This window comes from Pogona vitticeps, chromosome 12 (assembly GCF_051106095.1).
Source record: "Pogona vitticeps strain Pit_001003342236 chromosome 12, PviZW2.1, whole genome shotgun sequence".
Classification (NCBI taxonomy): domain Eukaryota; kingdom Metazoa; phylum Chordata; class Lepidosauria; order Squamata; family Agamidae; genus Pogona; species Pogona vitticeps.
This window is the reverse complement of record NC_135794.1, coordinates 10,595,222-10,622,402: the sequence shown is the minus strand read 5'-3', so window position 1 is coordinate 10,622,402 and position 27,181 is coordinate 10,595,222. Positions and strand designations below refer to the sequence as shown.

At 47.4% G+C, this 27,181-nt stretch overlaps 2 protein-coding genes across 2 annotated transcripts in view; one reads left to right on the top strand and one right to left on the bottom strand.

Annotated features, from left to right (window-relative positions):
• The first annotated feature begins 761 nt into the window (after positions 1 to 761).
• Positions 762 to 12,356, top strand: LOC140702424 (methionyl-tRNA formyltransferase, mitochondrial-like). The gene is made up of 9 exons (XM_078380834.1): positions 762 to 1,067; positions 2,550 to 2,762; positions 5,123 to 5,245; positions 6,152 to 6,254; positions 6,498 to 6,573; positions 7,593 to 7,684; positions 8,716 to 8,797; positions 9,856 to 9,938; positions 10,353 to 12,356. Exons 1-9 carry the CDS (start codon positions 901 to 903, stop codon positions 10,560 to 10,562), a joined length of 1,149 nt encoding a protein of 382 aa, XP_078236960.1. The 5' UTR covers positions 762 to 900; the 3' UTR covers positions 10,563 to 12,356.
• A 13,471-nt stretch (positions 12,357 to 25,827) lies between these two features.
• The window catches only part of LOC140702431 (maestro heat-like repeat-containing protein family member 2B), a 29,660-nt gene continuing 28,306 nt past the window's right edge, over positions 25,828 to 27,181 (bottom strand). Inside the window, exons 30-32 of the mRNA XM_078381054.1 lie at positions 26,904 to 27,015; positions 26,419 to 26,565; positions 25,828 to 25,944 (exon numbers count right to left, since the gene is read on the bottom strand). Coding sequence (XP_078237180.1) covers positions 25,828 to 25,944; positions 26,419 to 26,565; positions 26,904 to 27,015 — 376 coding nt within the window. The remainder of the gene's footprint in view (positions 25,945 to 26,418; positions 26,566 to 26,903; positions 27,016 to 27,181) is intronic.

Genomic DNA, 27,181 nt, shown 5'->3' with positions numbered 1-27,181 from the left:
AGAGATATTTTCATATGTACCAGTGTTACCCTGGGGATCTCCCACTGGAGCTTTGGCCACGCGTCGCATTATTTTGTTCCAAAATACAGAGCTGAGTCTTGATCTGTTATCAAGAAAAAAGAGAGAAAAAATTCACAATCTTCAGAACAGGGTGTGATGATCTGAAGGAGAGTGGGATTTGTAGTCAAAGAAAATGTAGACTGTTACGTTCAAAGTGACATGATTTTAAAGTCTCGGAATGTGTTAGGCTGTGAGACTGTTTTTCAGATCCACTGACTGTCCTCTAAAGCCCACCGTGGTCCCAGCCGACCCACAGCTTGATCTTTCTGTGACACAGAGAGACATTGTGCACCTGCTCAGAGGTCTGAAACTGTGGAGGCAAATGAGGCTCAAGAGCTGGCATTAGGCAGTCACTCCTATTTTTCCAGTCATTGGAGCTCCATTGTGCCTTCAAACTAAACTAGCAAAGACAGGCAGACACACAATATTTACTTATTTCATTTATTTAAAATGTTTTCACCGCCCTTTCCTCCTAAAAAAGGAACCAAGGCGCCTTATATCATTGAAACAGAGGATGAAAGCTAAAAACAGGGAAGCTCTCCCGGTTGCATTCCTGCCTGCAAGGCACTCGGGTGTCAACACAGCAAGGGCTGTGGGGAGAGAATGTGGAGCAAGGAGGCCTAGAACTGGGGGGGGGGGGCGATCGGCAGCCATGGATACGGTTGCCATGGTTTCCAGATGACGCTTCAGCCATAACGTCATTTGGCTCCAGGCCCCGCCCACGCCGCCTGCTCTCCCCGCCCGCAACTGTGCCTTCGGAATCGGGCGAGCGCGCTCGACGTCATCGCCGCGCGACGGGAACGCCTGAGGGAGGAGGAGGAGGAGGCGGGCGGAGGGGCGATGAGGGGCTGGTTGTGGAGGCTCGGGCGGGACGGCTGGAGGCGGGCTCACGGGACGGCGGCGGCCGGGGAGCTGCCCAGGAGGCGAGCAGGGCCGCCCTGGAGGGTTCTTTTCTTCGGCACCGACGACTTCTCCGTCGAGACCCTCCGCGCCCTCCAGGCCGCTCGGTGTGTCCTGTGGCCCAGGGGTAGAAAGGGGAAGCGGGGGGTGGGGGGTGGGGGTCAGAGGTCAAGCGGAAGTTGGGTTGAAGGGTGGCTGAGCGGGGGGGGGGAGGCAGGGGGAGAAAGCCCCGGGAAGCAGACGCGTGGGCTGGGCGAGGGTCGTGGACAGCAGGCGGGTTCCCATCCATCCCTGTGTGGAACTGAGGGGCTCAGGGGCTGGAGGTTCCCTCGGGTGGTGCAAGGCTTCGTGGGCCGGACCAGGACCCAGCAGGCTTGGCTTCAGATCCCTCCAGGGCCGTTAAAACTCACTGGGGGGGGGGGAGCGTCATTCCTAAAATCCCTCCTTCGGTATCTCCCTTCCTTGGAAAGCCCTTCTAGAGTCGCTCTGCACAGGTTCCAACTTGACAGCCTCAGCAGGGACTTTTCCCGAGACCCTCAGGATCTATTCATTTATTTATCTATCTAATGACTACACTGGCATGAGAAAAACCTCCAAGCGGCTTCTCTCCCTCTCTGTATGTATGACGGAAAACAGTTTTAAAAGCCATCTGAAATAGCAAATGAAAAGCACATCTACAGCAAATGTAGAAATTGTGCAAAGAACTTAATAATTGTATTTTTGAAGGCTTTCACAGCCAGGATCCGATGGTTCTCTTAGGCTTTTCGGGTTGTTTGGCTGTGTTCTTAAGGTTGTTCTTCCTAACATTTCACCAGTGTCTGTGGCCGGTGTCTTCAGAGGACAGGAGTCGGAACTCTTGTTTGCACTCTGGGCTTAATAATTACTGGACAAAGTATGCGATCAAGTGCACATACTTTGTCCAGTAATGGAGGCTCTTGAAGGACTAAAGGCTTGTAGTGTGTAATTTAACCATATGGCAATAAGTCTGCAGAAAGCCATCATAGATGATTTACAAGATACAGAATAATGGGGATCCAGAGTGTTTGGGAGTAGAAGTATGAATAAAAAGACTAGTTCAGCAGCAGAGCATATCCTTTGTGCACAAATGACAGGCTCACTCCTTGTAATCTCTGGTGACTTCTTTGTGACCAAGACTTTAAGAGATGTGAGGCAAGCTTGAGCAGACTTTTCAGTGCGAGAGCCTCATTCTGTTTCAAAAGCAATCTCAGGGTGTTTTTATTTTGATGGTGGGTGGCGTCAAAGGATCAACCAGCATTTGAACTTACTATATCTTTAACAAAGCCTTAGAGGTTCAATCTTTTTTGGAATTGAGGAAGAAGAACACTGTGCAAAGGTTGGGAAATCACCAAACATTGATCTTACAGGGAAAGGACATAAGGAGAGACAACCAGTTTTAGCCCCAGGAGTTAAGTTTTCCCTCCCCTAGAGTAGACAGTACTGGCTTAGATGAGCAGATATCTGACTTGGTATAAAGCAGTTTTCTTGTGGGGTTTAGATCTTGGTGTGGTAGTAACTTAGCAGTGTCAAATCTTCCATTTGACCTCTTTTTTTAAAACGTCCTGTTGCAGGGAGCCCAGACCGAATGCTCTTGTAGACCATCTGGAGGTGGTGACTGTACAGCCCCAGCTGCCAAAAGGACTGCCTGTCAAGAACTATGCAGAGCAGTCTCAACTCCCTGTCCACTTCTGGCCAGATGTTGCCTCGTGCAAGCACTTTGACATCGGTGTGGTGGCATCATTTGGCCATCTGCTCCATGAGGACCTCATCTTGAAGTTCCCATAGTAAGACTGTGGTCTTGGAGCATGCTCAGTGTGATCTACATAATTCAGAGTATTTGGCTAATATATAAGTGGAAGGTCACTGACCACTGGGGAGGGATGCTGCGTGGGATGAAGTTACTGGTGCCTGAAGTAGAGCCTGCTAGAACTATTCCCTGAAGTATTCAGCTTATTATTAATCTCTCACAAGGTGAACAAAATGGGGGATCTTTATTACTGTGTTAAATCATTTCTATCTTACAATTTCAGTTTTATGTAACAATTTAAAAAAAATTCAGATTGTTTTCTTGTTCCACTTCCCTTATCCTTCAGTTCTCTGCTTCTCTACTGTCTACAGTTTATAAGGTTAATTGTCAGAATGCCAGCCTTGGGGGGGGGGGGAATTATTTTTAAATCAAATTGATTTAAATCACAATTAAAACATTTTAAAGTGGATTTTTTTAAAAAAATACAGTAAATAATAAAAAAATACAGTAAATAATAAAAAAACCCCACAATGTTTTAAATATAAAGCATGATTTAAATTGTGATTTAAGTCAAATGCACCCCCCTGATGGCAACATACATTTGTACATAAAGTGGAAAAGGGACCATAATTGAGCAGTATATATTTGCAACAACTTTACTGAATGTTAAGATGCCTATTTAAAAAGGGGTTGTCCTATCTGGAAAAAAAACCAACTTGGCGGCTGATGATATTAACAACTATCGTCCAGTTGCCAATATCCCCTTTATTGGCAAGCTGGTAGACAGAGTGGTGGCCAACCAGCTTCATGCTCTCCTGGAGGAGACTGGTGCCCTTGATCCATTCCAGTCTGTGTTCAGGCCGCATCGTGGCACGGAGACAGCATTGGTCACCCTGCAAGATGACCTCTTGAGGGAGGCCAATAGGGGCAAAGTGTTCTTGCTGGTTCTCCTCGACCTCTCAGTGGCCTTTGATACCACTGATACCACCTTTGATACCCCAGGTACCCTCCTGGGGAGGCTCTCGGGGTTGGGGGTTGATGCTCAGGCTTTGCCCTGGCTCAGATCCTTCCTGGAGGACCGTCCTCAGAGAGTTCAGCTTGCGGAGATGTTGTCCGCTCCATTGGCTCTCAATTGTGGAGTCCCGCAGGGGTCGGTCATCTCCCCAATGCTCTTTAATATCGATAGGAGGCCGCTGGGGGATGTCATCAGGAGTTTGGAAGCTTTGTGTCACCAATACGCAGATGACACCCATCTCTATCTCCCCTTCCATCCTTCTGCAGTGGATGCTGTCCCGTCCCTTGAGTGCTGCCTGGATGCGGTGCCGGGATGGATGAGGGAAAACAGACTGAGACTGAACCCGGAGAAGATGGAAATCCTGTGGGTGGGGGCCTCTGTTGTCTGGGTGCCTCCTTATCTTTTTTTTTGTGGGGGGGACACTGTTTCCATGAACGATGAGGTTCATAGCTTGGGCATGATTTTGGACCCATCGCTATCAGTGACATCTCAAATAGTGTCTGTGGTCCGGTCAGCTTATTTCCACCTAAAGCTGATCACCCAGGTACGTCCTTACCTTGACACCAGGTCCCTCACCACGCTGGTCCATGTGCTAGTAATCTCGAGATTAGACTATTGTAATGCCCTCTATGTGGGGCTGCCCTTGGAACTGCTACAGAGACTGCAATGGGTCCAGAATGCGGTGTTGAGACTTCTGAGTGGGGTTAGAAAATGTCAACATATATCCCCCACCCTGGCCGCCTTACACTGGCTACCTGTTCGCTTCCGTACCAGTTTCAAGGGGATGGTACTAACCTATAAGGCCCTAAATGGTTTGGAAGCTCAATATCTGGCTGAGCGCCTCCTTCCGGTTAGGTCTGCCCATCCTATACGATCATTGCAGGCAGGGCGGCTGAGAGGCCTGACCCCGAGAGAGGCCTGGAAAACAACCACCGGAAATCTGGCCTTTTTAACGGAACCTTCGCAACTATGGAACTCTCTTCTGCCCGCAGTCCGCCTTCCCCCTTCGCTGGGCACATTCAGAAAGCTATTAAACACCTCATTATTTAAACAGGCCTTCCCTGAACTAACTATACTGTGATACAGTAGTGTGCAATAATATAACTTCTATCATACTGCCATGTTCCATGTTTTTATTTTTCTCTACATTTAATTGTGTTTATTGTATTATAATTTTGTATTGTATATTAATGCTGCTATTTGCTATTTTGTTACTCTGCTGTTTTTTGTTATTCGTTGTCAACTGCCCAGAGTGGCCTTGGCTGCCAGATGGGTGGTATACAAATCAAATAAATAAATAAATTGGTCACTAAGTGCTTATGCATATTATAGAATTAGTATTCTCTTCTGATTTCCAAATTTCTTCTAAATTTCTGATTCAGTGGCGTATTGAATGTCCATCCCAGCTGTCTTCCGAGATGGCGTGGTCCCGCACCAATCATCCACACAGTACTCCATGGAGATACAGTTACTGGGGTGACAATAATGCAGATTAGGCCAAAGAGGTATAAATGCTATTTTATCTAATGGAATAACATGTCAAAACCTATTTTTTGTCAACTCTGAAAATTTTGTGGGTGCTGAGTGATCTTCCCATCTGTTAAAACTACATTGTGCCATTACAAATGCTTTTCTCTTTTTTATGTATTCAAAGGTTAGGATTATGCAGCTTGATTCTATATTTTTGTGCTGTCTGGAGCTTATTAAAAAAGACAATGGCTACTTAATAATAAGTACTAAGAACTTAGTTTGTTATTGTCAGTGTTTTTGGAGCCAAAGTGACAGAATAAGGAGAGCCCCAAGAATGCAAAACATTTTTCAGAAATGACAAGTGGAAGCAGGGTCAAAAAGAACTTGTTTAGGAGGTATATCCTACAGTGGGCATTGAATTAAGACTAGGGGTGGGAGAATGAGAGGAGAGGTTCGAATGGCATTGGTCGTCTGGAACCTAAAGCAAAACTTTCACACTACAAAAATGTTGTAGCAGGTTTCATGTGACCTCTTAAAACCATTGAGCAGTATGTTTTATGTAGAGATGTAGAAGTATGTAGAGATGTTCAGCCAAAACTGCCTTAGTTCATGTTTGTGCTGGTATCTCTGTACTGCAGTTTTTAAATAGATTATTTATTTATTTATTTAACTGATATGCCACCCACTCTAACCAAAGTAGAGTAGTATATCTACTATCTAGATTTTATAGAATAGTGGCACTTAAAGCAGCTCTGACTGAGGGCGACCTTGTAAGATCAAACACTGAAGGCTTGTTTCTTGCAGGGATGTGTATCAATAATTTTCTGACAGCTTCTTGTCCTCCCATTGATTTACAAACTCTCATGAGCTCTTACTCTTTGTTTAAAAACCATAACTCCAAGTTAAAAGTAAAAACGTAATGCTATGTGTTATGTCCATAGGTTTGATGTAGGTCCCATAATTAAACAGGAAACCATTCCAGTTCCACCCAACTGCACGGCAAAAGAATTGGAGTCAGTGTTATCCAAACTGGGTGCAGACATGGTAAGTTAACATGGCCCTTCTTCAAAGTGGGTTTTGCAACAAGAAATGGTAGTGAAGGTTTTATGTATCAGTGAACCAAACAAGAAGAACTTCATCATCCGATGGATGAAGCATTAATTTTTAGACAGATGAAACAATAAAAATGGAGAAACATGCTTCCCTGGTTTAGAAATTTGAATAAATATGATCACATTCGTTGGAGTCTATCTTTTGTAATATATGCTTTGGATTTTGTTTTCTCAGCTCATTGCTGTTCTAGAACACTTAGCCGAAAGTTTAAGGAACAAGAGAGAGCAGCCAAAGGAAGGAACAACAGCTGGTATGTTTGGAGTATTTCTTGAATGAAGTCAGTATTGCCTAATACAAGGGTCCCCAAGACCCGGGCCACAGACCAGTCCCAGTCCGTGGCCTTGGAAGGACTGGGCCACTGGGACAGATGAGTGGCGAGCAGGAGGTGAGCGGTGAGCGAAGCTCCGCCTCCTGTCAGCGTGCTCCTATCAGGTTCTGAGCTGCTGCTGATCTAACAGGAGGTGGAGCTTCGCTCCCCTCCTGTTGCTGCAAGATCTGCTGGGCCTGTGGCATTAGAGTCTAATGTAGAAGTCTGCACTCCTATTAGATTTTAAGCTGCTGCTGATCTAACAGGAGGTGGAGCTTCAATTGCATTTCACCTCCTGCTCACCACTCATCTTGTCCTGGTATAATACATGTAATGGGCTTGATTCAAAGCTGTTTTCCAGCAACCTACTGCATAACAAATACCCTCCCCCAGACCTTGGGAGAATGGTCTTCAACTAAACCTGTCCCTGGTGTCAGAAAGGCTGGAAATCACTGGTGTAATAGACTGGTGCAATTCCCTTCTTAATTTACTATTATTTTATTAGTTAGGGTTCTTCTACAAGGTGTTTGAAATAAGTCAATTAGTTTTTCACCAGGAATCTTTTCTCTCCCCCCCCCCCATTTAGGAAAGCTAGGAGCAGCAGCTGATTCTTCTAATGAATCACCGTAGAGCATCAGGATTTGTGGGTGGGTGGCAGTGGTGGGATTCAGCAGGCCAACAAACGCTTCTGCAGAACCAATAATACATTAGCTACCGGTTCTGTAGAACTAGCGCGAACCTGCTGAATCCCACCATTGGTGGGTTGGGAGCCCAAGAGGTGAGTATGGTGGCATTCTTTTAAGATGAGGAAGGATTATGACATTACCGTACACTGTAGTAAATTAATACTAGTGATGCAATTATCTGAATGGTGGGTTTATTTAGAAGAGATGTCCAAATATTTAAAGAGCTAAGGTGTAAAATGAGGTCTGTTGACTCCTGCATTTGCTTTTATCTTAAAGCTCCTAAAGTTACTGCTGCTATGAGCTGCATTGAATGGGAAGAGCAGGCCCCTGAGCAAATACTAAGGATGCACCGTGCCTTGGGAACATTGGTAAGAACAGTCTTGCAAATCGGTTTACAAAAATTACTCACTTCCAACTTTTACTTTGCTGTGCCTTCAAAAGAACACAGAGTAACATTCCGCCTAGAGTGGTCCATCGGTCCAGATAGGTGGGGTATAAATCAAATAAATAATAATAATAATAATAACATTCAAGAAAAGCAACAAAAATTACTACTATAGTAGCATAGTTGAAGCTTCTGGTCCACCCTCAAATAGAAAGTGACCAAAAACCAAACATAAATTGTGTGCCTTTTCCCCAACATAACTTTGTAGAGCTTGGCAGGTGAAATATGTGTTATTTTTGTTAGCCTTAGATTTCGCTTCATGTATTAAACATTCCAGTGACACACTCCTCTTTCTTGGTGCTGATACATTTAATTGCAGGCCAGAGAAGCTGGTGGTGGATAAAGCCAGTTATTGAGTAGAGTGCTATGTGAAGTATTGGTGGTTTTGCGGCCCTAGACTAACAAGACTGCTCTGCTCCTATGCCTGGAGACCTCCTCCAGGCTGAGCGGACATCCTGTTGATTTTACACATGCCATGCCTCTGCTGAAACACCATCAGGGGAAAGGAGGAATTGGTTCTTTTCTCTACTGGTAACTGAGCATGGCACCTTCCCAGAGGTGGCAGGCTTGGTCTGTCAAGAGTACATGCTTTGCATGCAGTTGTCCCACGTTAAGTCCTTGGTAGGCCTGGGGAACTGAATGTCTGAACTCCCTAGAGAACCATTTCCAGTCATTGCAACTCTGGGCCAGGTGGAGTCGTGGTCTGGCTCAATGTAAGACAGTTCCTTAGAATTCCTGTAAAGCAGCAAGTACTGTAACTCTGAATTTCTCCCATATAAGTCAGGCAAAAAAACAAAAGAGAAATAAAAAGTAAGAAAACTCTTGTGGCACCTTAAAGACTAACTGCTATATTTCAGTGTAAGCTTTCATGGACAACACCACTTCCTGAGACACAAGATGCCTCGTGTTAATATATGTTGTGCCTAGATATTTTATTGTGCTGTATCTTTTCAGATGCCCCTGCGAACACTGTGGATGGGCAGTGTGGTAAAGCTCCTGGATCTTGCAGAAGTGGAGACATTGCCTGATTTTATTGGTTCGTAAATGAATCATTTAATATTCCCATTTGTAAAACGCTGGGGAATAAAGGTTAAATGACACTGCAGGGCATTCTATGAAGTAGAGCTTATATTTCTTTTGTTGCCCATAATTTGTTTCCTGCAAGTGTTTTTACTACTGTTTCGGTATCCAGCTTGGCTGTATGTCCCCTTCTGAAAGTACTGCTTTGGATCTATAAAGCCTTTAGTAACCCAAAGCTAAGCCACTCCACTTACATAGGAAAGTGGTAGTTGTGCTATCGTGCATCGTGACATCTAAGGTCAGCGAAAAGCACCGTGCATGTATTGATCCCAGAAACAAATTTGGAGAGTATGAGGTGTGTTAAGATTTATTAGCTGATCCAGCTGAGTTACAAAAGTCTCTACTTGAGCCTTACAAAGGCCAGAGTTTAAGGAGCACTGGGAAGCACGTTTAAGATCTGTTACTTTGATGAGGTTATAGAAGGAGGTTGAACCATTGAGAGTGTCCTAACCTATGGCATTCTGGCATGGTTTGGGAGTAGCTCTGTAGCAGACAAAAAAGCTCTACAGAGAACCATTAAAATTGCCCAGAATATCATCGGGCTCCAGCTACCAACCCTGGATGACATCTTCACATCCCGCTGTCTAAGGAAGTCACACAGCCTCCTGAGAGACTCTTCCCATCCTGCTTATAAGTTTTTTGAACTGTTGCCGTCTGGCAGAAAATATAGAACAATTAAGACTCGGACCACACGTTTTCTCAATAGTTTTTATCCCAGAGCTATAATTGCAATTAATAATGAGCTTAAAGACCACCAGTAGTGAATAATTAGTTGGACTGTGTTACTTGGCCTGCGGTGTAGATGTTTGTATTTTTAGTGGGGGATTTTTAAGTGGGTGGGGAGTGTTTGGGGAATTTTGTGTGTGTGCATGTGTCTGGTCTCTGGGTGTCTGTGAATTTCATTGTATGGGTATACTGTGTATATACTTACAATGACAATATATTATTATTATAATAACTTAATAATCACTTGTTGTGGGAAAGCAATGAGTAGAACACGTGTTTTCCGTCCAGATAGGTTAAGACCTGAAAATGAGATTCTCCCAGGATCAGTGTTCTACGATAAGAAGTCAGAAGCATTAGTGATCCACTGCAAGGTATGTTCCTAAGTGTGGTATTCCATTCTTTAAAAACCCCCTTTCCCTGTTGGGGCAGTGGTCTAGTCCCAATTTGTTAAACTGAAGGAATGGTTTCAAATGTAGCTTTATGCTCTACTTGCTTGCTCATGTCGTCTTTACCCTGGCTTCAAAATGCACACTATGGTGGATGCTAATGCCTTTCTGGAACCTCTGCCTTCTCCTTCTCCCAGACAAAGTTCGGGGGTTTCATCAGGCCCTGCCCCCCCATGTTCTCCAAGCTGACTCCTGTAGCCAAAGAAAGATGGCATTACAAAGCCTTGAAAGCCGAGAGGAACAGCATGCTTAGCCTCTAGCTGTGGGCAGTGACCCTGTAGACTTGCAGGAAGTGCTCTGGCCTTTCCCAGTCTCACTTTGCCTATTTCCCTTTTCTAGGAAGGCTGGGTTGGAGCAAAGACCGTGATCCTTAAGAAGAAGCTGACAGCTGTTGAATTCTACAATGGATATTTGCATCCCTGGTTTCAGCAGAATTCCAAAATGCCTCTCAGAGAGTGCAGGTTTCAGACACTCCAGATGGCCAGAACAAAAAACAGTTCCAAAAGCAGAGTGTTGCATCCACACAATGCACAGCAGCAATTGACTTGAATTACTGTCCGGAAGAATCCGGTGATGATTCCAAATGACATGGCTGGAAGCCCCTCAGCATTGTTTCAAATCCGTCCTTAAGTGAAGGGTTCCTTTTGAACACTTGAACGGATTTTTCAGTGCAGCCAGAAGGATTTCCTGGAATCCATATCCTCTGTTATGAGCATGTTCTGAGGTTCTTTTCTAAAGTACAGCTTTGTGATCCAAAAGAACAATGCAGAATTTAGTAACAGCCATTTTGAAAAATGCTGGAAGAGAACAATGTCCAACTTTCTATATTGGACAACATAAATACTCATTGAATAAAATTGCTGGTGTATCATCTAGAAATGGAAAGCTTCAGCTAGCCGGGATATGGACTGTAATTTTTAATCGATCCCTGACACTATGCGCAGTTCCCGTCTGTCTCAAGGCTTCCGTCATCGTTCCACTACCTAAAAAGTTGCCTACAAACAGTGCGAATGACTACAGGCCGGTGGCACTAACTTCAATCTTAATGAAGTGCTTTGAGCAGTTAGTTCGGAAATATATTATCTCCTGCCTTCCTGATCCCTTTGATGGGCTTCAGTTTGCTTATAAAGAAAATAGATCAACCGAGGATGCGATCAATACTGTGCTTTATATGGCTTTATCCCACTTGGAAACACAAGGGAATTATGTAAGAATGCTGTTCGCAGACTTTAGCTCTGCTTTTAACACCATTATACCCCACAGATTAATAGACAAACTTAAAGATCTTGATTTTCCAGATTCTATCTGTCTGTGGATTTTGGATTTTTTAACAAATCGTCCACAAAGGGTTAAACTGAATGACTACATCTCTACTGACAAGATACTCAGCACTGGCACTCCACAAGGCTGTGTCCTTAGTCCACTACTGTTCTCCATTTGTTCATCGGATTGCACCAATAACCATCCCAGTAATAGGATTATCAAATTTGCAGACGATACTACACTAGTAGGACTTATCTCTGGGGATGATGAGTCTGCGTATCGGGACGAGGTATTACAGCTATCCCGCTGGTGCAAAAAACCCAATCTTTTATTTAACATCCAAAAAACCAAGGAATTCATAGTGGACTATAGGAAAAAAAGAGCATTCAGCCACTGTATATAGATGGAGTTTGTGTGGAACAGGTGGTTGAATGTAAGTTTCTTGGGACTATCATAACAAATGACCTGACTTGGAGTGCAAACACCGCTGCGTTAATCAATAAGGCACAACAACGGTTGTATTTTCTAAGGATTCTTAGAAAGCAACAATTGACTGAGAGTTTGTTAATCACCTTCTATCGGAGTTTGATTGAGAGCATATTATCCTACTGTCTCTGTGTATGGTTCACGAGCTGCACAGTGGCAGAGAAAAAGGCAATTCAAAGGGTGATTAAGACGGCCCAAAACATCATTGGCTGTTCACTCCCCTCTTTGGAAGAATTGTATAAGAACAGATGTAAGAGGAAGATATCTAACATACTGAAAGACTCCTCTCATCCGGGACATCAGCTCTTTAAATTATTACCATCAGGAAGGAGATTCAGGGTATTGAAAGCAAGGACAAGCAGATTCAAGAACAATTTTTACCCAAGTGCAGTATTGAGTTTAAATGCGGGGCCATAGGTTTTTGGTGGAATTTTAATTGCTGAGAGAAAACGGGGTATCTATATTTGGATGGTGAAAGTTGTGTATATTTTAACTTTTTTTTTGTAGTGTTGTCCAGTTTTACCTTGGGGAAGAGCACCTCATTTCATTGCACCCACTTGTGAGCGCAATGACAAATAAATTTCTTATGTCTTATGTCTTATGTCTTTCTGTGGTGTATACTGTAGATGTGCCAGTCCTTAACATTTGTCACACTCTTGAATTGCCAAGCAGACTAAGGCCCTAGTCACACGAGGGAAAAGTTTTCCAGTTCTTCCATTACTTTCCATACCTCTGTTGTGCTGTGGTTTGTATCCCAGGACTACTGTCCCAAGAACTTTTATCAGTACCAGTTAATTTCCTCCTGTTTTATTTTATGCCCTGCCATCTTAGAGGGAGACTTGTTTCTGCTATAATGATTTATCAATGAATTATGTTTATTGATATAAAAATAATTTATTTTTATTGACTCGCACTCGGGCATGAAACTGAGCCTTGATTGCCTGCCTTCCATCTCAAGCAGAGGAGGGGCTTATAGCTCCCCTGCTACAACAGCTGGACTGGCGACGTGCCTGTTCCCAGGCCCAATTCAAAGTGCTGGTGATGACCTACAGTCGGAAGCCCTTTACCGTCTGGGTTCAGGCTCCCCGGTGGACCGTCTCTCTCCTGATGACCCGTCACAGATCCTACCTTGTTGTTGTTGTTGTTGTTCTGCCTCTCTCCTGATCAGGAGACACAAGGCAGCTCACCATGTTAGAAAAGTAGATTTAAAAACGTTTAATGCAAATTAAAAAGCAATTAAACTTTCTGTTCATAAAAATACAGTTGAGTCATTCAAAGTGAGCAAATATGAAAAATGATCAGAACTTTTAAAAGGCATTGGGGACTTAAATGTGATGGTTAGAAGTTTGCCCTTCTCTTGGCCCCACTTGGCATCCCAGGAGTCTTTGACAGGGACGTAGAGAGAGGGGCTTCCCTCCGGTTGCGAGATGCCCTCCCTTGGCACAGAGGTGGGCCACCTCCCTTTTCTCCTTTCAGCAACACTGAAAGACCTGCCTCCTTAGGTAGGCTTTTAATATCTAGGATTGAGTGGATGCTCCAGGACGCTGGACATATGTTTGTTTTAAGTGGGGTTTGAAAGTTTAAAAATGCCTTTTGTTATTACATAATGAACGGATTGCTTTTTAATTATTCTTGTATACTTCACTTTTTAAAACTTTGTCATCCATGGTGTATTTCGGCTGACCAGGTGTTTTAATCCTTACGGGGCCCTCACCAGGAGAAGGTTGACCAAGAAATGGGACGAAGCAAGCAATCCGTCGAGGACTCTCCAAAAAGGAACCTCTCCTCTCCGGCAGCAGCTTAAGCGATGTGGCAGAGGAGGCCAAAGGAAAGGAGCGCCCTCTTCTCCTTCGGGCCTTGTACCCATCTGCCCTTGGCTTCAGTCTTGCCCATCTCGGGCACAGAGCCCCCAACCAATTCTAGAGGAAGCGTTCAGCCTTGGAGGAGAATTCTCTCCTCGAACGGAAGGCAACCTTCTTCAATCTGGCCCCCCTCTCACAATCTCTGACCCCCAGACATGCTGGCTGAGGCCTGGGAGAGTTGTAATCCCGGATGCCCAGAAGGCCTTGGCTTGGCAAAGCTTGTTCTCCAAGAGCCTTTTGATTTCATCCCCGGGTCTGAATTCAGCCAGGGCTCTTTCAGATCAGCAAACTCTACGTATTTAATCCCCAAGGTGGTGGAATTCAGTAACCAACGCAGGACAGAATCCCTCTTTCACACAAAGCTAACAAAAAACAAGACTGCATTCAAATTTGTGAAAACTTCTATATCACATTTTAATAAAGAAGAATCCAAAGTTTAGCCGTTTTACAAGGTGGGAAACTTGAATACATTCTCTATAATAACGTACACATTGACATGAAAAATGATACGGACGTCTTAACCTTATCCTTCTTGACGGGTAGTTTATTGTTTCAGAGAGATACTGTATGTTGAGGCTCCACCCTGTAGATCTCTTCTTGTGCAAACTGAGGACTGCTCGTGAGACGTCTTCTTCTTCTTCTCCACTGAGGACAGAGGGTACTTTTTTTTTCATCTTCAAGCTGTGTTTAGAGGCTTTAAGCTGGAGGTCTCTTGCTAGGAGTTACAGGCTCTTGTGGGATGTCTTCTTCATCCCTGTCGTGCAGAGGGTTTTCTGGTTTGGGGTTTCCTGGCTGCAATTTGTAACCTCACCCAAAAAGATTTCCTTTGGTCTTCCAGAAACTTTTCAGGTGTTTACAATCCCTTTGATCAGTTGTCCATCATATTCTGGTTCTGCTTAACTCCCAACCCCATCCGTTAACATCTGAACAGAAAACAACAAAGATTTGGTGAAGAGTCGGCAATTTTTTTTTTGTTAGGTTTTAGGTCCAACCTATCACCTCTTCCTCAGATCCTTTTCAAAGTAGACCCAAAGGGTTTTGTGAAGTCTGCAGATTTGTCCACCGCTGGACCTTTGGATTGATTTCTAAGGCACCCATAGAAGCCAATGCATGATGGAACTAATGCTTTCAGGAAAGCTTTGTCAAATACGCAGCCCTACTTCTGGGCAGAAAAGGGAGCGATTTCATGTCAGCTCTCAGGTCTCTTTTCCTGTAGAGAAATCAATATTTCCAGGAGAAAAGTACAAAGGGACTCGGAGGGGGACTAATCTGGTCTACCTTGGGATCATAAGAGAAAAGGGAAGGGAAAGGAAAGGGGGAGGAAAGGAGATGAGTTAGGGATGGGAAAGGAAAGAGGGAGGAAAGGAGATTAGTTAGGGAAGGGAAAGGAAAGGAAAGGGGGAGGAAAGGAGATTAGTTAGGGATGGGAAAGGAAAGGGGGAGGAAAGGAGATTAGTTAGGGAAGGGAAAGGAAAGGAAAGGGGGAGGAAAGGAGATTAGTTAGGGAAGGGAAAGGAAAGAGGGAGGAAAGGAGATTAGTTAGGGAAGGGAAAGGAAAGGAAAGGGGGAGGAAAGGAGATTAGTTAGGGAAGGGAAAGGAAAGGAAAGGGGGAGGAAAGGAGATTAGTTAGGGAAGGGAAAGGAAAGAGGGAGGGAAGGAGATTAGTTAGGGAAGGGAAAGGAAAGGAAAGGGGGAGGAAAGGAGATTAGTTAGGGATGGGAAAGGAAAGAGGGAGGGAAGGAGATTAGTTAGGGAAGGGAAAGGAAAGGAAAGGGGGAGGAAAGGAGATTAGTTAGGGATGGGAAAGGAAAGGGGGAGGAAAGGAGATTAGTTAGGGAAGGGAAAGGAAAGGAAAGGGGGAGGAAAGGAGATTAGTTAGGGAAGGGAAAGGAAAGAGGGAGGAAAGGAGATTAGTTAGGGAAGGGAAAGGAAAGGAAAGGGGGAGGAAAGGAGATTAGTTAGGGAAGGGAAAGGAAAGGAAAGGGGGAGGAAAGGAGATTAGTTAGGGAAGGGAAAGGAAAGAGGGAGGGAAGGAGATTAGTTAGGGAAGGGAAAGGAAAGGAAAGGGGGAGGAAAGGAGATTAGTTAGGGATGGGAAAGGAAAGAGGGAGGGAAGGAGATTAGTTAGGGAAGGGAAAGGAAAGGAAAGGGGGAGGAAAGGAGATTAGTTAGGGATGGGAAAGGAAAGAGGGAGGAAAGGAGATTAGTTAGGGAAGGGAAAGGAAAGGAAAGGAAAGGGGGAGGAAAGGAGATTAGTTAGGGAAGGGAAAAGAAAGAGGGAGGAAAGGAGATTAGTTAGGGAAGGGAAAGGAAAGGAAAGAGGGAGGAAAGGAGATTAGTTAGGGAAGGGAAAGGAAAGGAAAGGGGGAGGAAAGGAGATTAGTTAGGGATGGGAAAGGAAAGGAAAGAGGGAGGGAAGGAGATTAGTTAGGGAAGGGAAAGGAAAGGAAAGGGGGAGGAAAGGAGATTAGTTAGGGAAGGGAAAGGAAAGGAAAGGGGGAGGAAAGGAGATTAGTTAGGGAAGGGAAAGGAAAGAGAGAGGGAAGGAGATTAGTTAGGGAACGGAAAGGAAAGGAAAGGGGGAGGAAAGGAGATTAGTTAGGGAAGGGAAAGGAAAGAGGGAGGGAAGGAGATTAGTTAGGGAAGGGAAAGGAAAGGAAAGGGGGAGGAAAGGAGATTAGTTAGGGATGGGAAAGGAAAGGAAAGAGGGATGGAAGGAGATTAGTTAGGGAAGGGAAAGGAAAGGAAAGAGGGATGGAAGGAGATTAGTTAGGGAAGGGAAAGGAAAGGAAAGTTTGAGGAAAGGAGATTAGTTAGGGAAGGAAAAGGAAAGAGGGAGGGAAGTAGATTAGTTAGGGAAGGGAAAGGAAAGAGGGAGGGAAGGAGATTAGTTAGGGAAGGGAAAGGAAAGGAAAGGGGGAGGAAAGGAGATTAGTTAGGGATGGGAAAGGAAAGGAAAGAGGGAGGGAAGGAGATTAGTTAGGGAAGGGAAAGGAAAGGAAAGAGGGATGGAAGGAGATTAGTTAGGGAAGGGAAAGGAAAGGAAAGTTTGAGGAAAGGAGATTAGTTAGGGAAGGAAAAGGAAAGAGGGAGGGAAGTAGATTAGTTAGGGAAGGGAAAGGAAAGGAAAGGGGGAGGAAAGGAGATTAGTTAGGGATGGGAAAGGAAAGGGGGAGGAAAGGAGATTAGTTAGGGAACGGAAAGGAAAGGAAAGGGGGAGGAAAGGAGATTAGTTAGGGAAGGGAAAGGAAAGAGGGAGGGAAGGAGATTAGTTAGGGATGGGAAAGGAAAGGAAAGGGGGAGGAAAGGAGATTAGTTAGGGATGGGAAAGGAAACAGGGAGGAAAGGAGATTAGTTAGGGAAGGGAAAGGAAAGGAAAGGGGGAGGAAAGGAGATTAGTTAGGGAAGGGAAAGGAAAGGAAAGGGGGAGGAAAGGAGATTAGTTAGGGATGGGAAAGGAAAGAGGGAGGAAAGGAGATTAGTTAGGGATTGGAAAGGAAAGAGGGAGGAAAGGAGATTAGTTAGGGATGGGAAAAGAAAGGAAAGGGGGAGGAAAGGAGATTAGTTAGGGATGGGAAAGGAAAGGAAAGGGGGAGGAAAGGAGATTAGTTAGGGATGGGAAAGGAAACAGGGAGGAAAGGAGATTAGTTAGGGAAGGGAAAGGAAAGGAAAGGGGGAGGAAAGGAGATTAGTTAGGGAAGGGAAAGGAAAGGAAAGGGGGAGGAAAGGAGATTAGTTAGGGATGGGAAAGGAAAGAGGGAGGAAAGGAGATTAGTTAGGGATTGGAAAGGAAAGAGGGAGGAAAGGAGATTAGTTAGGGAAGGGAAAGGAAAGGAAAGGGGGAGGAAAGGAGATTAGTTAGGGATGGGAAAGGAAAGAGGGAGGAAAGGAGATTAGTTAGGGAAGGGAAAGGAAAGGAAAGGGGGAGGAAAGGAGATTAGTTAGGGAAGGGAAAGGAAAGGAAAGGGGGAGGAAAGGAGATTAGTTAGGGATGGGAAAGGAAAGAGGGAGGAAAGGAGATTAGTTAGGGAAGGGAAAGGAAAGGAAAGGGGGAGGAAAGGAGATTAGTTAGGGATGGGAAAGGAAACAGGGAGGAAAGGAGATTAGTTAGGGAAGGGAAAGGAAAGGAAAGGGGGAGGAAAGGAGATTAGTTAGGGAAGGGAAAGGAAAGGAAAGGGGGAGGAAAGGAGATTAGTTAGGGATGGGAAAGGAAAGAGGGAGGAAAGGAGATTAGTTAGGGATTGGAAAGGAAAGAGGGAGGAAAGGAGATTAGTTAGGGATGGGAAAAGAAAGGAAAGGGGGAGGAAAGGAGATTAGTTAGGGATGGGAAAGGAAAGGAAAGGGGGAGGAAAGGAGATTAGTTAGGGATGGGAAAGGAAAGGAAAGGGGGAGGAAAGGAGATTAGTTAGGGATTGGAAAGGAAAGAGGGAGGAAAGGAGATTAGTTAGGGATGGGAAAGGAAAGAGGGAGGAAAGGAGATTAGTTAGGGAAGGGAAAGGAAAGGAAAGGGGGAGGAAAGGAGATTAGTTAGGGATGGGAAAGGAAAGAGGGAGGAAAGGAGATTAGTTAGGGAAGGGAAAGGAAAGGAAAGGGGGAGGAAAGGAGATTAGTTAGGGATGGGAAAGGAAAGAGGGAGGAAAGGAGATTAGTTAGGGATGGGAAAGGAAAGATAGAGTAAAGGAGATTAGTTAGGGAAGGGAAAGGAAAGGAAAGGGGGAGGAAAGGAGATTAGTTAGGGATGGGAAAGGAAAGAGGGAGGAAAGGAGATTAGTTAGGGATGGGAAAGGAAAGGGGGAGGAAAGGAGATTAGTTAGGGATGGGAAAGGAAAGAGGGAGGAAAGGAGATTTGTTAGGGAAGGGAAAGGAAAGGAAAGGGGGAGGAAAGGAGATTAGTTAGGGATGGGAAAGGAAAGGAAAGGGGGAGGAAAGGAGATTAGTTAGGGATGGGAAAGGAAAGGAAAGGGGGAGGAAAGGAGATTAGTTAGGGATGGGAAAGGAAAGAGGGAGGAAAGGAGATTAGTTAGGGATGAGAAAGGAAAGAGGGAGGAAAGGAGATTAGTTAGGGAAGGGAAAGGAAAGGAAAGGCGGAGGAAAGGAGTAGTTAAAGAAGGGAAAGGAAAGGAAAGGAAAGGGGGAGGAAAGGAGATTAGTTAGGGATGGGAAAGGAAAGAGGGAGGAAAGGAGATTAGTTAGGGAAGGGAAAGGAAAGGAAAGGCGGAGGAAAGGAGTAGTTAAAGAAGGGAAAGGAAAGGAAAGGGGGAGGAAAGGAGATTAGTTAGGGATGGGAAAGGAAAGAGGGAGGAAAGGAGATTAGTTAGGGATGGGAAAGGAAAGGGGGAGGAAAGGAGATTAGTTAGGGATGGGAAAGGAAAGAGGGAGGAAAGGAGATTAGTTAGGGAAGGGAAAGGAAAGGAAAGGGGGAGGAAAGGAGATTAGTTAGGGAAGGGAAAGGAAAGGAAAGGGGGAGGAAAGGAGATTAGTTAGGGATGGGAAAGGAAAGAGGGAGGAAAGGAGATTAGTTAGGGAAGGGAAAGGAAAGGAAAGAGGGAGGAAAGGAGATTAGTTAGGGATGGGAAAGGAAAGAGGGAGGAAAGGAGATTAGTTAGGGATGGGAAAGGAAAGAGGGAGGGAAGGAGATTAGTTAGGGAAGAGAAAGGAAAGGAAAGGGGGAGGAAAGGAGATTAGTTAGGGATGGGAAAGGAAAGAGGGAGGAAAGGAGATTAGTTAGGGATGGGAAAGGAAAGAGGGAGGAAAGGAGATTAGTTAGGGATGGGAAAGGAAAGGGGGAGGAAAGGAGATTAGTTAGGGAAGGGAAAGGAAAGAGGGAGGAAAGGAGATTAGTTAGGGAAGGGAAAGGAAAGGAAAGGAAAGGGGGAGGAAAGGAGATTAGATAGGGATGGGAAAGGAAAGAGGGAGGAAAGGAGATTAGATAGGGATGGGAAAGGAAAGAGGGAGGAAAGGAGATTAGTTAGGGAAGGGAAAGGAAAGGAAAGGGGGAGGAAAGGAGATTAGATAGGGATGGGAAAGGAAAGGGGAAGGAAAGGAGTTTAGATAAGGATTCGAAAGGAAAGGGGGAGGAAAGGAGTTTACACAGGGTTGGAAAAAGGAAAGGTTTAGGAAAGGAGTTTAGATAAGGATGGGAAAGGAAAGGGGGAGGAAAAGAGTTTAGGTAGGGATGGGAAAGGGAAGGTTTAGGAAAGGAATTTAGATAGGGATGGGAAAAACCCACAACAACCATCTATATATATTTTTTGTACCAAAATGGAAACCTCTGATTTTTGTCTGGGTTTATTTGATCAGTGTGACCAGAAAGTTTAATCCCCCTCCGTTTGTCTTCATCTTATTATTATGGTTTTTTTAACCTATGGTTGTGCATCTCCTTTGCTTTGGCTTTTTTTCTTCAATGATCTAAATAATTTTTCAACAAAAGAACATTCAGGAAGAAGAGCTGTCTTCAATCCCTGACGAATTCCAGTTCCTCAGAGAAGATCAGCGGTGGACCAAACCTGCAGAATTCATTCGTTACCTGACCTTCTCTAGGCCAGAGGAGGATCTGAGAAATGGCGAGGAGTTGGTACCCTCAAACCTGAGCCTCTCCCTTCTTTTCTCAACGTCGAATCCGTCGGCCTGTTCCTCCAGTCCCACGAGTCAGTTCTTGGATCTCGTCCGATGGTTGGCGAATGCCCGGCTGTAGAAGTTCTCTTTCATGGGGTGAAGCCTTTGCTCTCAATGGATGGCCTGGAAGAAGAAAAGAGCAAGAAAGCAATGGAAAGTCTGCGGAGAGGCCCTGGAGGGTCCTACTGATGTTTCCAAGGAACGTTTGAGCTCACTTCCCCCCTTTGTCAATGAAGCACATTAACCCTTCTTTCTAAGGATCTAGCGGTGTGACCACACAAGGAAAAAGATCTCCATTCAGGCTGCCTGTAGAGTAACCCGGTGCCCTCACTTTCCCGGCTCCAGTCCAACCCTGATGCGTATCCAAGGTGTGCCTTTCGGGAGGAGCTCAGAGAAAAACGCTTGTAACAAAGGAGAAATTACCTTCTCCTCTTGTGCTGCTGTTGAACCCTCCCCGCCACCTCCACCTCCCCTCAAGTTGCTCCTTCCTCCACCACCAGCGCCGCGGCCAGAGTTGGGTATTCGGCCTTCTCTCCCACAACACCTGGGTGGAGTACTTCAGGAACGCCATGTAAAACCAACCCTGGCTTTTAACACTATAGAAAACCGTTTTAGAACCACATACGTACATTTAGTGCCGGTGAAAACCAAGTAGCCGCTGGTACCACGTGGCTGAATTCTGAGTGGTGCGGCTTCCACGCGTGGCGTCGTCCTGAAGCTCTGCCGTCTTTTGATGGATGTGGTCCTCTAGAGCTTCCGCTGCTGATTGCAGGGTTGTGCTCGCGTCCCCCTGCAATGGGGCGAGTTCTGAAACAAGAGGTGGGCAAAGCATCCACGGGTCAACCCTGCATTAGGCGGCCAAAGCAGGAGCTCAACGCTTGGGCTTCCTCCAGACCCTCCGGAATCCAATGTCTGGTCAATGGAGGGTCAAACCCGTATTTTGTGATGGGGCCTCCTTCTGGAAGCGAAAGGAATCTTCATCTTCCCTCCCTTTCTTCCCCCCAACGACCCACCCATTCTTTCAGCAAGGAGAGAGCACTGAGGTGGGCAGCGACACCCGATCGCCCCCATCGCTCCCGTGCCTTACCGGTCAGAAGAAGCTGCAGCGTTCTTTCGTGTAGCGCTGTGACTGGGGTGCTCTGGAGGAGGGCTCCTAAGGGAAAGGCATGAAGGGAGCAGAGGGTCAGGTGGCCTTTCCCGAGGCCGGGTTCTGGGGAGGATTTGGACCGAAAGGAAGCGCCCCTCCCACTATTCTCCCTTTGCCCACAGAAGCTGCGAGATGGGATTCCTTGGAAGTCGAGAGAGGGCTCGACCCTTCCCGATGGTGGGAATCCGCTTGAGGCTGCTTCCGACACCCTCACTGAGCAGGGATTGTAGCACGAATTCCATATAAAAAGGAAAACAAATGTTGGAGAGGGGTTAATGAGGGAGAAGAGGAAGCTGGTAAGACCCGAAGCGTGGCAGAATTGACCCCCTGGAGACCACGTGCATTTCTGAGGGAAAACGTCTGTAGAGTTTCCAAAAGAAGTGAAGAGGGAGGGAGACTGGGGTAGAGGGTAGCTGGGCGACATTTGAGCCCGGTCGGTCGGCACTTCTTGGAGGTTTTGAGACCCTCGTAGGTGTCTCTTCCCTTCCTCCGGCCTCCCTGACTTCTGGGATTTGTGGAAGGGCCCTTGAGATCCTTCAAGAGACCATCTTCTCCCTCAGAACTGCTGCCCAGCCCGGTGGTTCAGACCTCTCTTTGGGATTCCCCGCTGGGCCGCTCAGAGGATTGTCCGGTTACCTGAGATCTCCACAGCTCTCCTTTGGAGCTCTTCCTGCCTACTCTGGAAGTAGGGCACAAGGTCTCTCTGGAGGCCCATGCTCAGGTGGGGGCACTCTTGGACCTAAAGAGGGATGTAAAAATCACTTCAGTTCGTTGTGCCGCCCAAATCCATGGTCCAAAGAACACCATGGCAAGGATTTTATTCAAGTCTTGGGCCAATCCCTCACAATGCTGTGTTGCCTTTTTTGAAAGAGACACTTTTTGGGTGTTTTTTTCCTGATTACTACTGTACATGTCAGTAAAACCGATCCATCCCTTTTCCAGCTTACGAGAACGGCCAGATTCCTTTCAGGGGTTCTGTCCTGTTTGTTCCTCACTTGCCACATCTAATCGACAAGGTCTCCGTCTGCACCTCCGTGGTGGAACCGGAGGCACGACCGGGCGTGTGGGTGCAACGGGCCCTGGCACCTGGTCTCCTCGCCGCAGGGAGGATGGAAAGCCAGGCTTCCGGAGTCCTAGTCCACCGCTCTGTCCACTACATACACCACCCTGGGTTCTCTGTGGGGGACGAGGGAGTGTGTCCTCTCGTCCCTGCGTGGCCGAAGGAGCTGGATTCGGTTCCTGCCAACCTTCCAGAGAAGGCTGTCAAGGGATAGCCTTGGAACCAGATCAGAACCAGATTTTTTTCTTCATTGGGGAGTTTTAGTAGGAGACTCGTGTCATGCTTTTCAAACACTGCAACCGTTTATGATTAGATTTCAACTTTTTTTAAAAATAATTATAAAAGCCCCCTTGGAACCTTTCGGAAAGATGTGGCCAATACATTAGCTAGCAATGACAGTCTACTTAGGCTTGGTTAATTCAACTCCCTGTCCCTCCCCCGCCTTCTCACTCCCAGTCCAAAAGCCTCTCTTCCCCCCCCCTTCTCTCTTGCTCACTAGCTGTTGGCAGAGAGCGTTTATGTTGCTGCTCTCGGTGGTCTGGTGCAGCTGCTGAAGGTGTCTTTTGGTCACAAAGGGCAGACACTGCAAAAAGGCCATTTTGCATGCCTAAAAAAGGAGAGGAAAAGACAGAGAGGGGACTTTCAAATTTCGGATGTACGCATCATACGAAGATAAGGCATGCACCATACACACATAAAGCATCCATAATGCCAGCAGGTAGATTTACAAGCTTTCCTCCAAAATCAGGCCAGCTTGAGTGCTGCTCATCTTTATCTAGCCCAAGATCATATCGAGTCCCATTTCAGAAAAGTCTGTTTGAAGCCGTCTTTGTCCAATTGATGTATTTGAAAAGACCTCTTGATACAAAGTGGGTTCTTAAGGAGGAAAAGCCTTTTCAGACCATATCGCCTCGGCTGACCCCTGGACGTCTGACCAGGCTGGAGGCAGCGTGACTTCCTGGATGGGCCTCCTTTCCTTGAGGTGCTGGTCAGGGAGAAGCCTGGTCTCCCGCACCCACCAGCCCAGCCTTCCGACAAGGTCGGATGTGCAGCAGGGACCCCCCTCGAAGAGAGGGCCTTCCAGGTGTCTTGGCCCAAAGTGGCTGAGACTTTCTTGCTGAAACTCAGCCCTCGGATTAGAACAGAAATCTCAGCCATCCAGCTCAGATCTATTTCAGAGTGTGGAAAAGCTTCTTTACGGGAGGAAGAGATGCAACATCAACCACTGCCCCCCCTTTTTTTGGCATGGCAGCTTCCAGACCCCCCTCTCTCCCTTAGTCCCCTACAGTCCAGTCCAAAACAGCCATGTTTCCGTGCTCTGCTCGCTCGGTGCCCCAATTCCCACACTGTGGGTTCCTCTATTTCCCTGAGCTCCATGGGGACATCCCCAGGCGCCATCGTCTCCTGTGCAAGGAGCAGAACCAAGCGCCGAAGAAAGGCTGGCTGAGCATTCTGCAGTTGAGCAGAGGGGAGGACGGAGGCCCAGCCAAGGGGTCATCGGGTCCCATGGGATCCTGGGACTGTTGCTTAGAGAAAACCCCCAGCATCCTCTTTCGGGGAGATTGCTGGCACTCGGAAGCTGTCTCCCAACCAGGTCTCCCTGGGCCACGGACGGGACGTTCGAAATAGGGTTGGGGACTTAGATCAGAAGTCATTTTGTCTTAAGAAGAGAAAACACCTTGAACATTCTCAACATCCTATGTAACATCTAATTTAAAAATACATTTTGCAGGAAAACAGAGAACTATACATATGTAACCAATGCCTTAAAGCTCCAGTCCTACCTCTGAGATGTTGGGGTTCGGGTCGCCCTGATAGATAAGCAAGAGTGCCAAGTTTTCTTTCACTAGATTGGCAAAGAAGGTCTTGTACCCCTGCTTGGCCCGGGTGGCCAAGGCACCGAAGAGATGGAACGCTGCAGCACGGATAGCATCGTCCTCCTAAAACCGGGGAAAGACAACACTTTCATTGACAGCAAAGCCACTCTTTGGCAAGAGATCAAAAAGGCACCGCAATGTTTTGGCGAAGAGGAGGAAGGCCCCGGAATCTGCCTGGACAGACCTCCCCTTCTCGGCGCCTCGCTCACTCGCTTGCGGCGCTCACCAAAGGAGGGCTTGCCTTTTCCTAGTGGAAACCTAGGGCGACCGGCATCCCTGGGAGGCTCCTTAGGAGCAGGTGAAGGTTTCTCCCCTCTTAGTGGAGGCCCTGGCTAAGGGGATGGGTCGCCCTGAAAGCTGAGTTCTTCCCTCACGGGGTGGAAGAGAGATTATGAAGAAGGAAATTTCCAAGGGCCTGAGAGGAGGAGGAGGAGGAGGAGGAGGCAGGCTCCCCTGGTGCCATCACAGGGAACCACTCCACCCACGTGGGTCAGTTCAGACTGGCAGCCCTTTTGTCAACGTGGACAGGCAAACCCTCTCCTGAGCAGGGCTTGTAAAGCGGTGGGTATCTGGAGGGGGAAGGCCCTCGTCCGCTGATGGCATGGCTGGCCAGTCTCCAGATTTCTGGCCTAGCCCTCCCTGGAGATCCCTGGGATGGAACTTGGGCTCTGGGTGATGGTCTCTGTCTCCGACAGATACTTCAAGCCCCTAAGAATTCCCTCAGTCATCCTGACACGGGCCCTCGTGGGACCATAGGATTACGATCCCTCGATGGCCGAGGAGCAGGCGTGGAGGGAGGAGAGCAGCCGACTTTGTCGAAGTCTGTTTGAAAATAACAGAAGATCTGACACTCGAGACTGGTTCTCGGCCTCTTCTCGGCGGGATCTACCGAGGATCTTGTTTCCCACCCGTGACCAGAGAAGCCTCTCTTGTGGTGAGGATCATCAGCTCAGAAACCGTCTCTGGGCGGACAGTGGGCAAAGCTAGAACATCAGCCACGCCTGGGAAGGGGAGATCTCGGCTCTCCTGAGTCAGGGAGGGAAAGGGGGGTGGGTCCTTGGAGGGGGGGACGGGCATCCACTTACCTCAGAGAGGTACTTGCTGGCCCTCCAGCAGAGATCGCGGAAGAGGAAGGCCACTTTCCCCATCCTCAGGCACGGCAGAACGAGCGCCAGTGCCTCCAGAGCTTCGTCAACCACCGCGCTGTCCCGGAGGTGGTTGAAGAGAAGGATGAGAAGGTCCTTCTTCACTCCTTTCACCTGGAAGGAGGAGACAAGACCAGGACCCTCTCTCAGCCCCTCGTCCTTCCCCAGAGCCCGCTGGCCAGAGGAGGTGGCGGGTCGGAGCCCAGGCCTTCTTCCCTAGCGGGCGACCCGCACCTCCCAGGGGCTTCCCTTCCGAAAAAAAGCTCGCTTTCTGCTCTCCCAGAAGGTAGTCCCAAAACGGGTGGGTTGAAAGGACAAGGAAGGCGATGAGGAATCCAGGCGAGGAAGATCATCCTGATCAGAAGAGGTGTCTGAGGAAAGGGCCGGCTGCCTTGTCTGCTTTGGGGATTGGCACCGTGTCGCTGAAGACGGGCGTGGGCGCCGCGCAGAACCCGGTGAGTGGACTGCGCGAGTTCTAAGGGAGCGAGGGACCCTCGGAGGCACCTCTGGGGCCGCGCTTCGTCCTCGTCTCCCCGGGAATAGGACTACGAAGGGCCCGTCTCTCTACTCGGCAGGAATGGAGAGCCGGACAGGCTTCAGCTTTTTAGTAAACAGAGGATGGGGGGGAAGAGGTCTTGGTTGACCTGACTTGGTGCCGGAGGTTCCCACGACCACCAGCCCTTGGAAGGCTGGACCACCACAGGGTCCACCTGAGATTGGCCTTTGGCCCTCCGTGGATCCACCGAGGTGGACTGGAATCCAGGAAAGGGCACCAAAACCCTTTCTTCTCCAAAGTGCCCTGAATGTGGATTTTCTTCCGTTTCTGGCGTCTCTGGATTGGTCCCTGCTTTTATCCCCAGCGAGGAGGGAATGGGGAGGGTGTGTCTTGAACCCATTACCAGCCCACGCCTTTTGAAACAAGGGCCGCTCCAGGGGGGGAAGGGCTGACCTGGTCCGGTGCCACCAGGAGAAGGCGGCCAAGGCTGCGCAGGGCCATGCGGCGGATCCCGGCGTTCTGATCTTCCATGCTCCGGATCAGGGTCGGAACGAAGGCCCTGAGTGCGGCCCATCGGGTAAAGCTGGGCTCCTGAATCACCTGCAAGAGTTCGAGACGTTCGTTACACCCTGCGTCCTTGAGCCCTTCGGCCTCCGGAGCTCAGCCTTCTGACCCTGCCAGAATCAAGGGACTCGGAGTTTCAAAGACGGACGTAAATCTGGCCTCATTTGTGTGTGCAAGAAAGGACAGTTTCTTCTTCCTCATTCCATGCGGTGGCCCTATATTTCTTGCCCGTTTCATCTAGGGCAAGTCCAATGTTCTCAGCTGAGGGAGGAGACCTCTGCCTTCCACAAGGATCTGCTTAGCTCCGTGGGCAAGTACAGAACCAGAAAACAGCCCCAGATCCCCCCCCCAGTGCCCCAACCCCTGGCTCTCACCTCTGTGAAGAGAGAGGTTCCTGCGAGTCGTAGCTTTTCTGAGCTGGCATCCATCCAGGGGAGGACGTCCTGGATGACCTGGTCCTTCAGCAAGCCGTTCTCCAGCAAGCACCTGGGAGAGAGGATGAACAAGGGAACCGTCAAGGAGAAGACCAGCTTCCACAACTGCTGCCCAGGGAAGGAGCCGGGCCAATTGGACTTGAGGCAGGGAGAGGTTGCCCTCCGTGGGAGGAGTTGTGGGTGCAGGTCGCCCTGGAATGCAGGAAGGGTGGCCGGAT

What these genes read in the sequence shown, in the direction of transcription:
- LOC140702424 (XM_078380834.1), top strand. Translation starts at nt 901, where the DNA reads ATGAGGGGCTGGTTGTGGAGGCTCGGGCGGGACGGCTGGAGGCGGGCT. An exon ending in AAAGGAAGGAACAACAGCTG is followed by an intron (nt 6,574 to 7,592) that starts GTATGTTTGGAG and finishes TTTATCTTAAAG; the next exon opens with CTCCTAAAGTTACTGCTGCT. An exon ending in GACATTGCCTGATTTTATTG is followed by an intron (nt 8,798 to 9,855) that starts GTTCGTAAATGA and finishes TTTTCCGTCCAG; the next exon opens with ATAGGTTAAGACCTGAAAAT.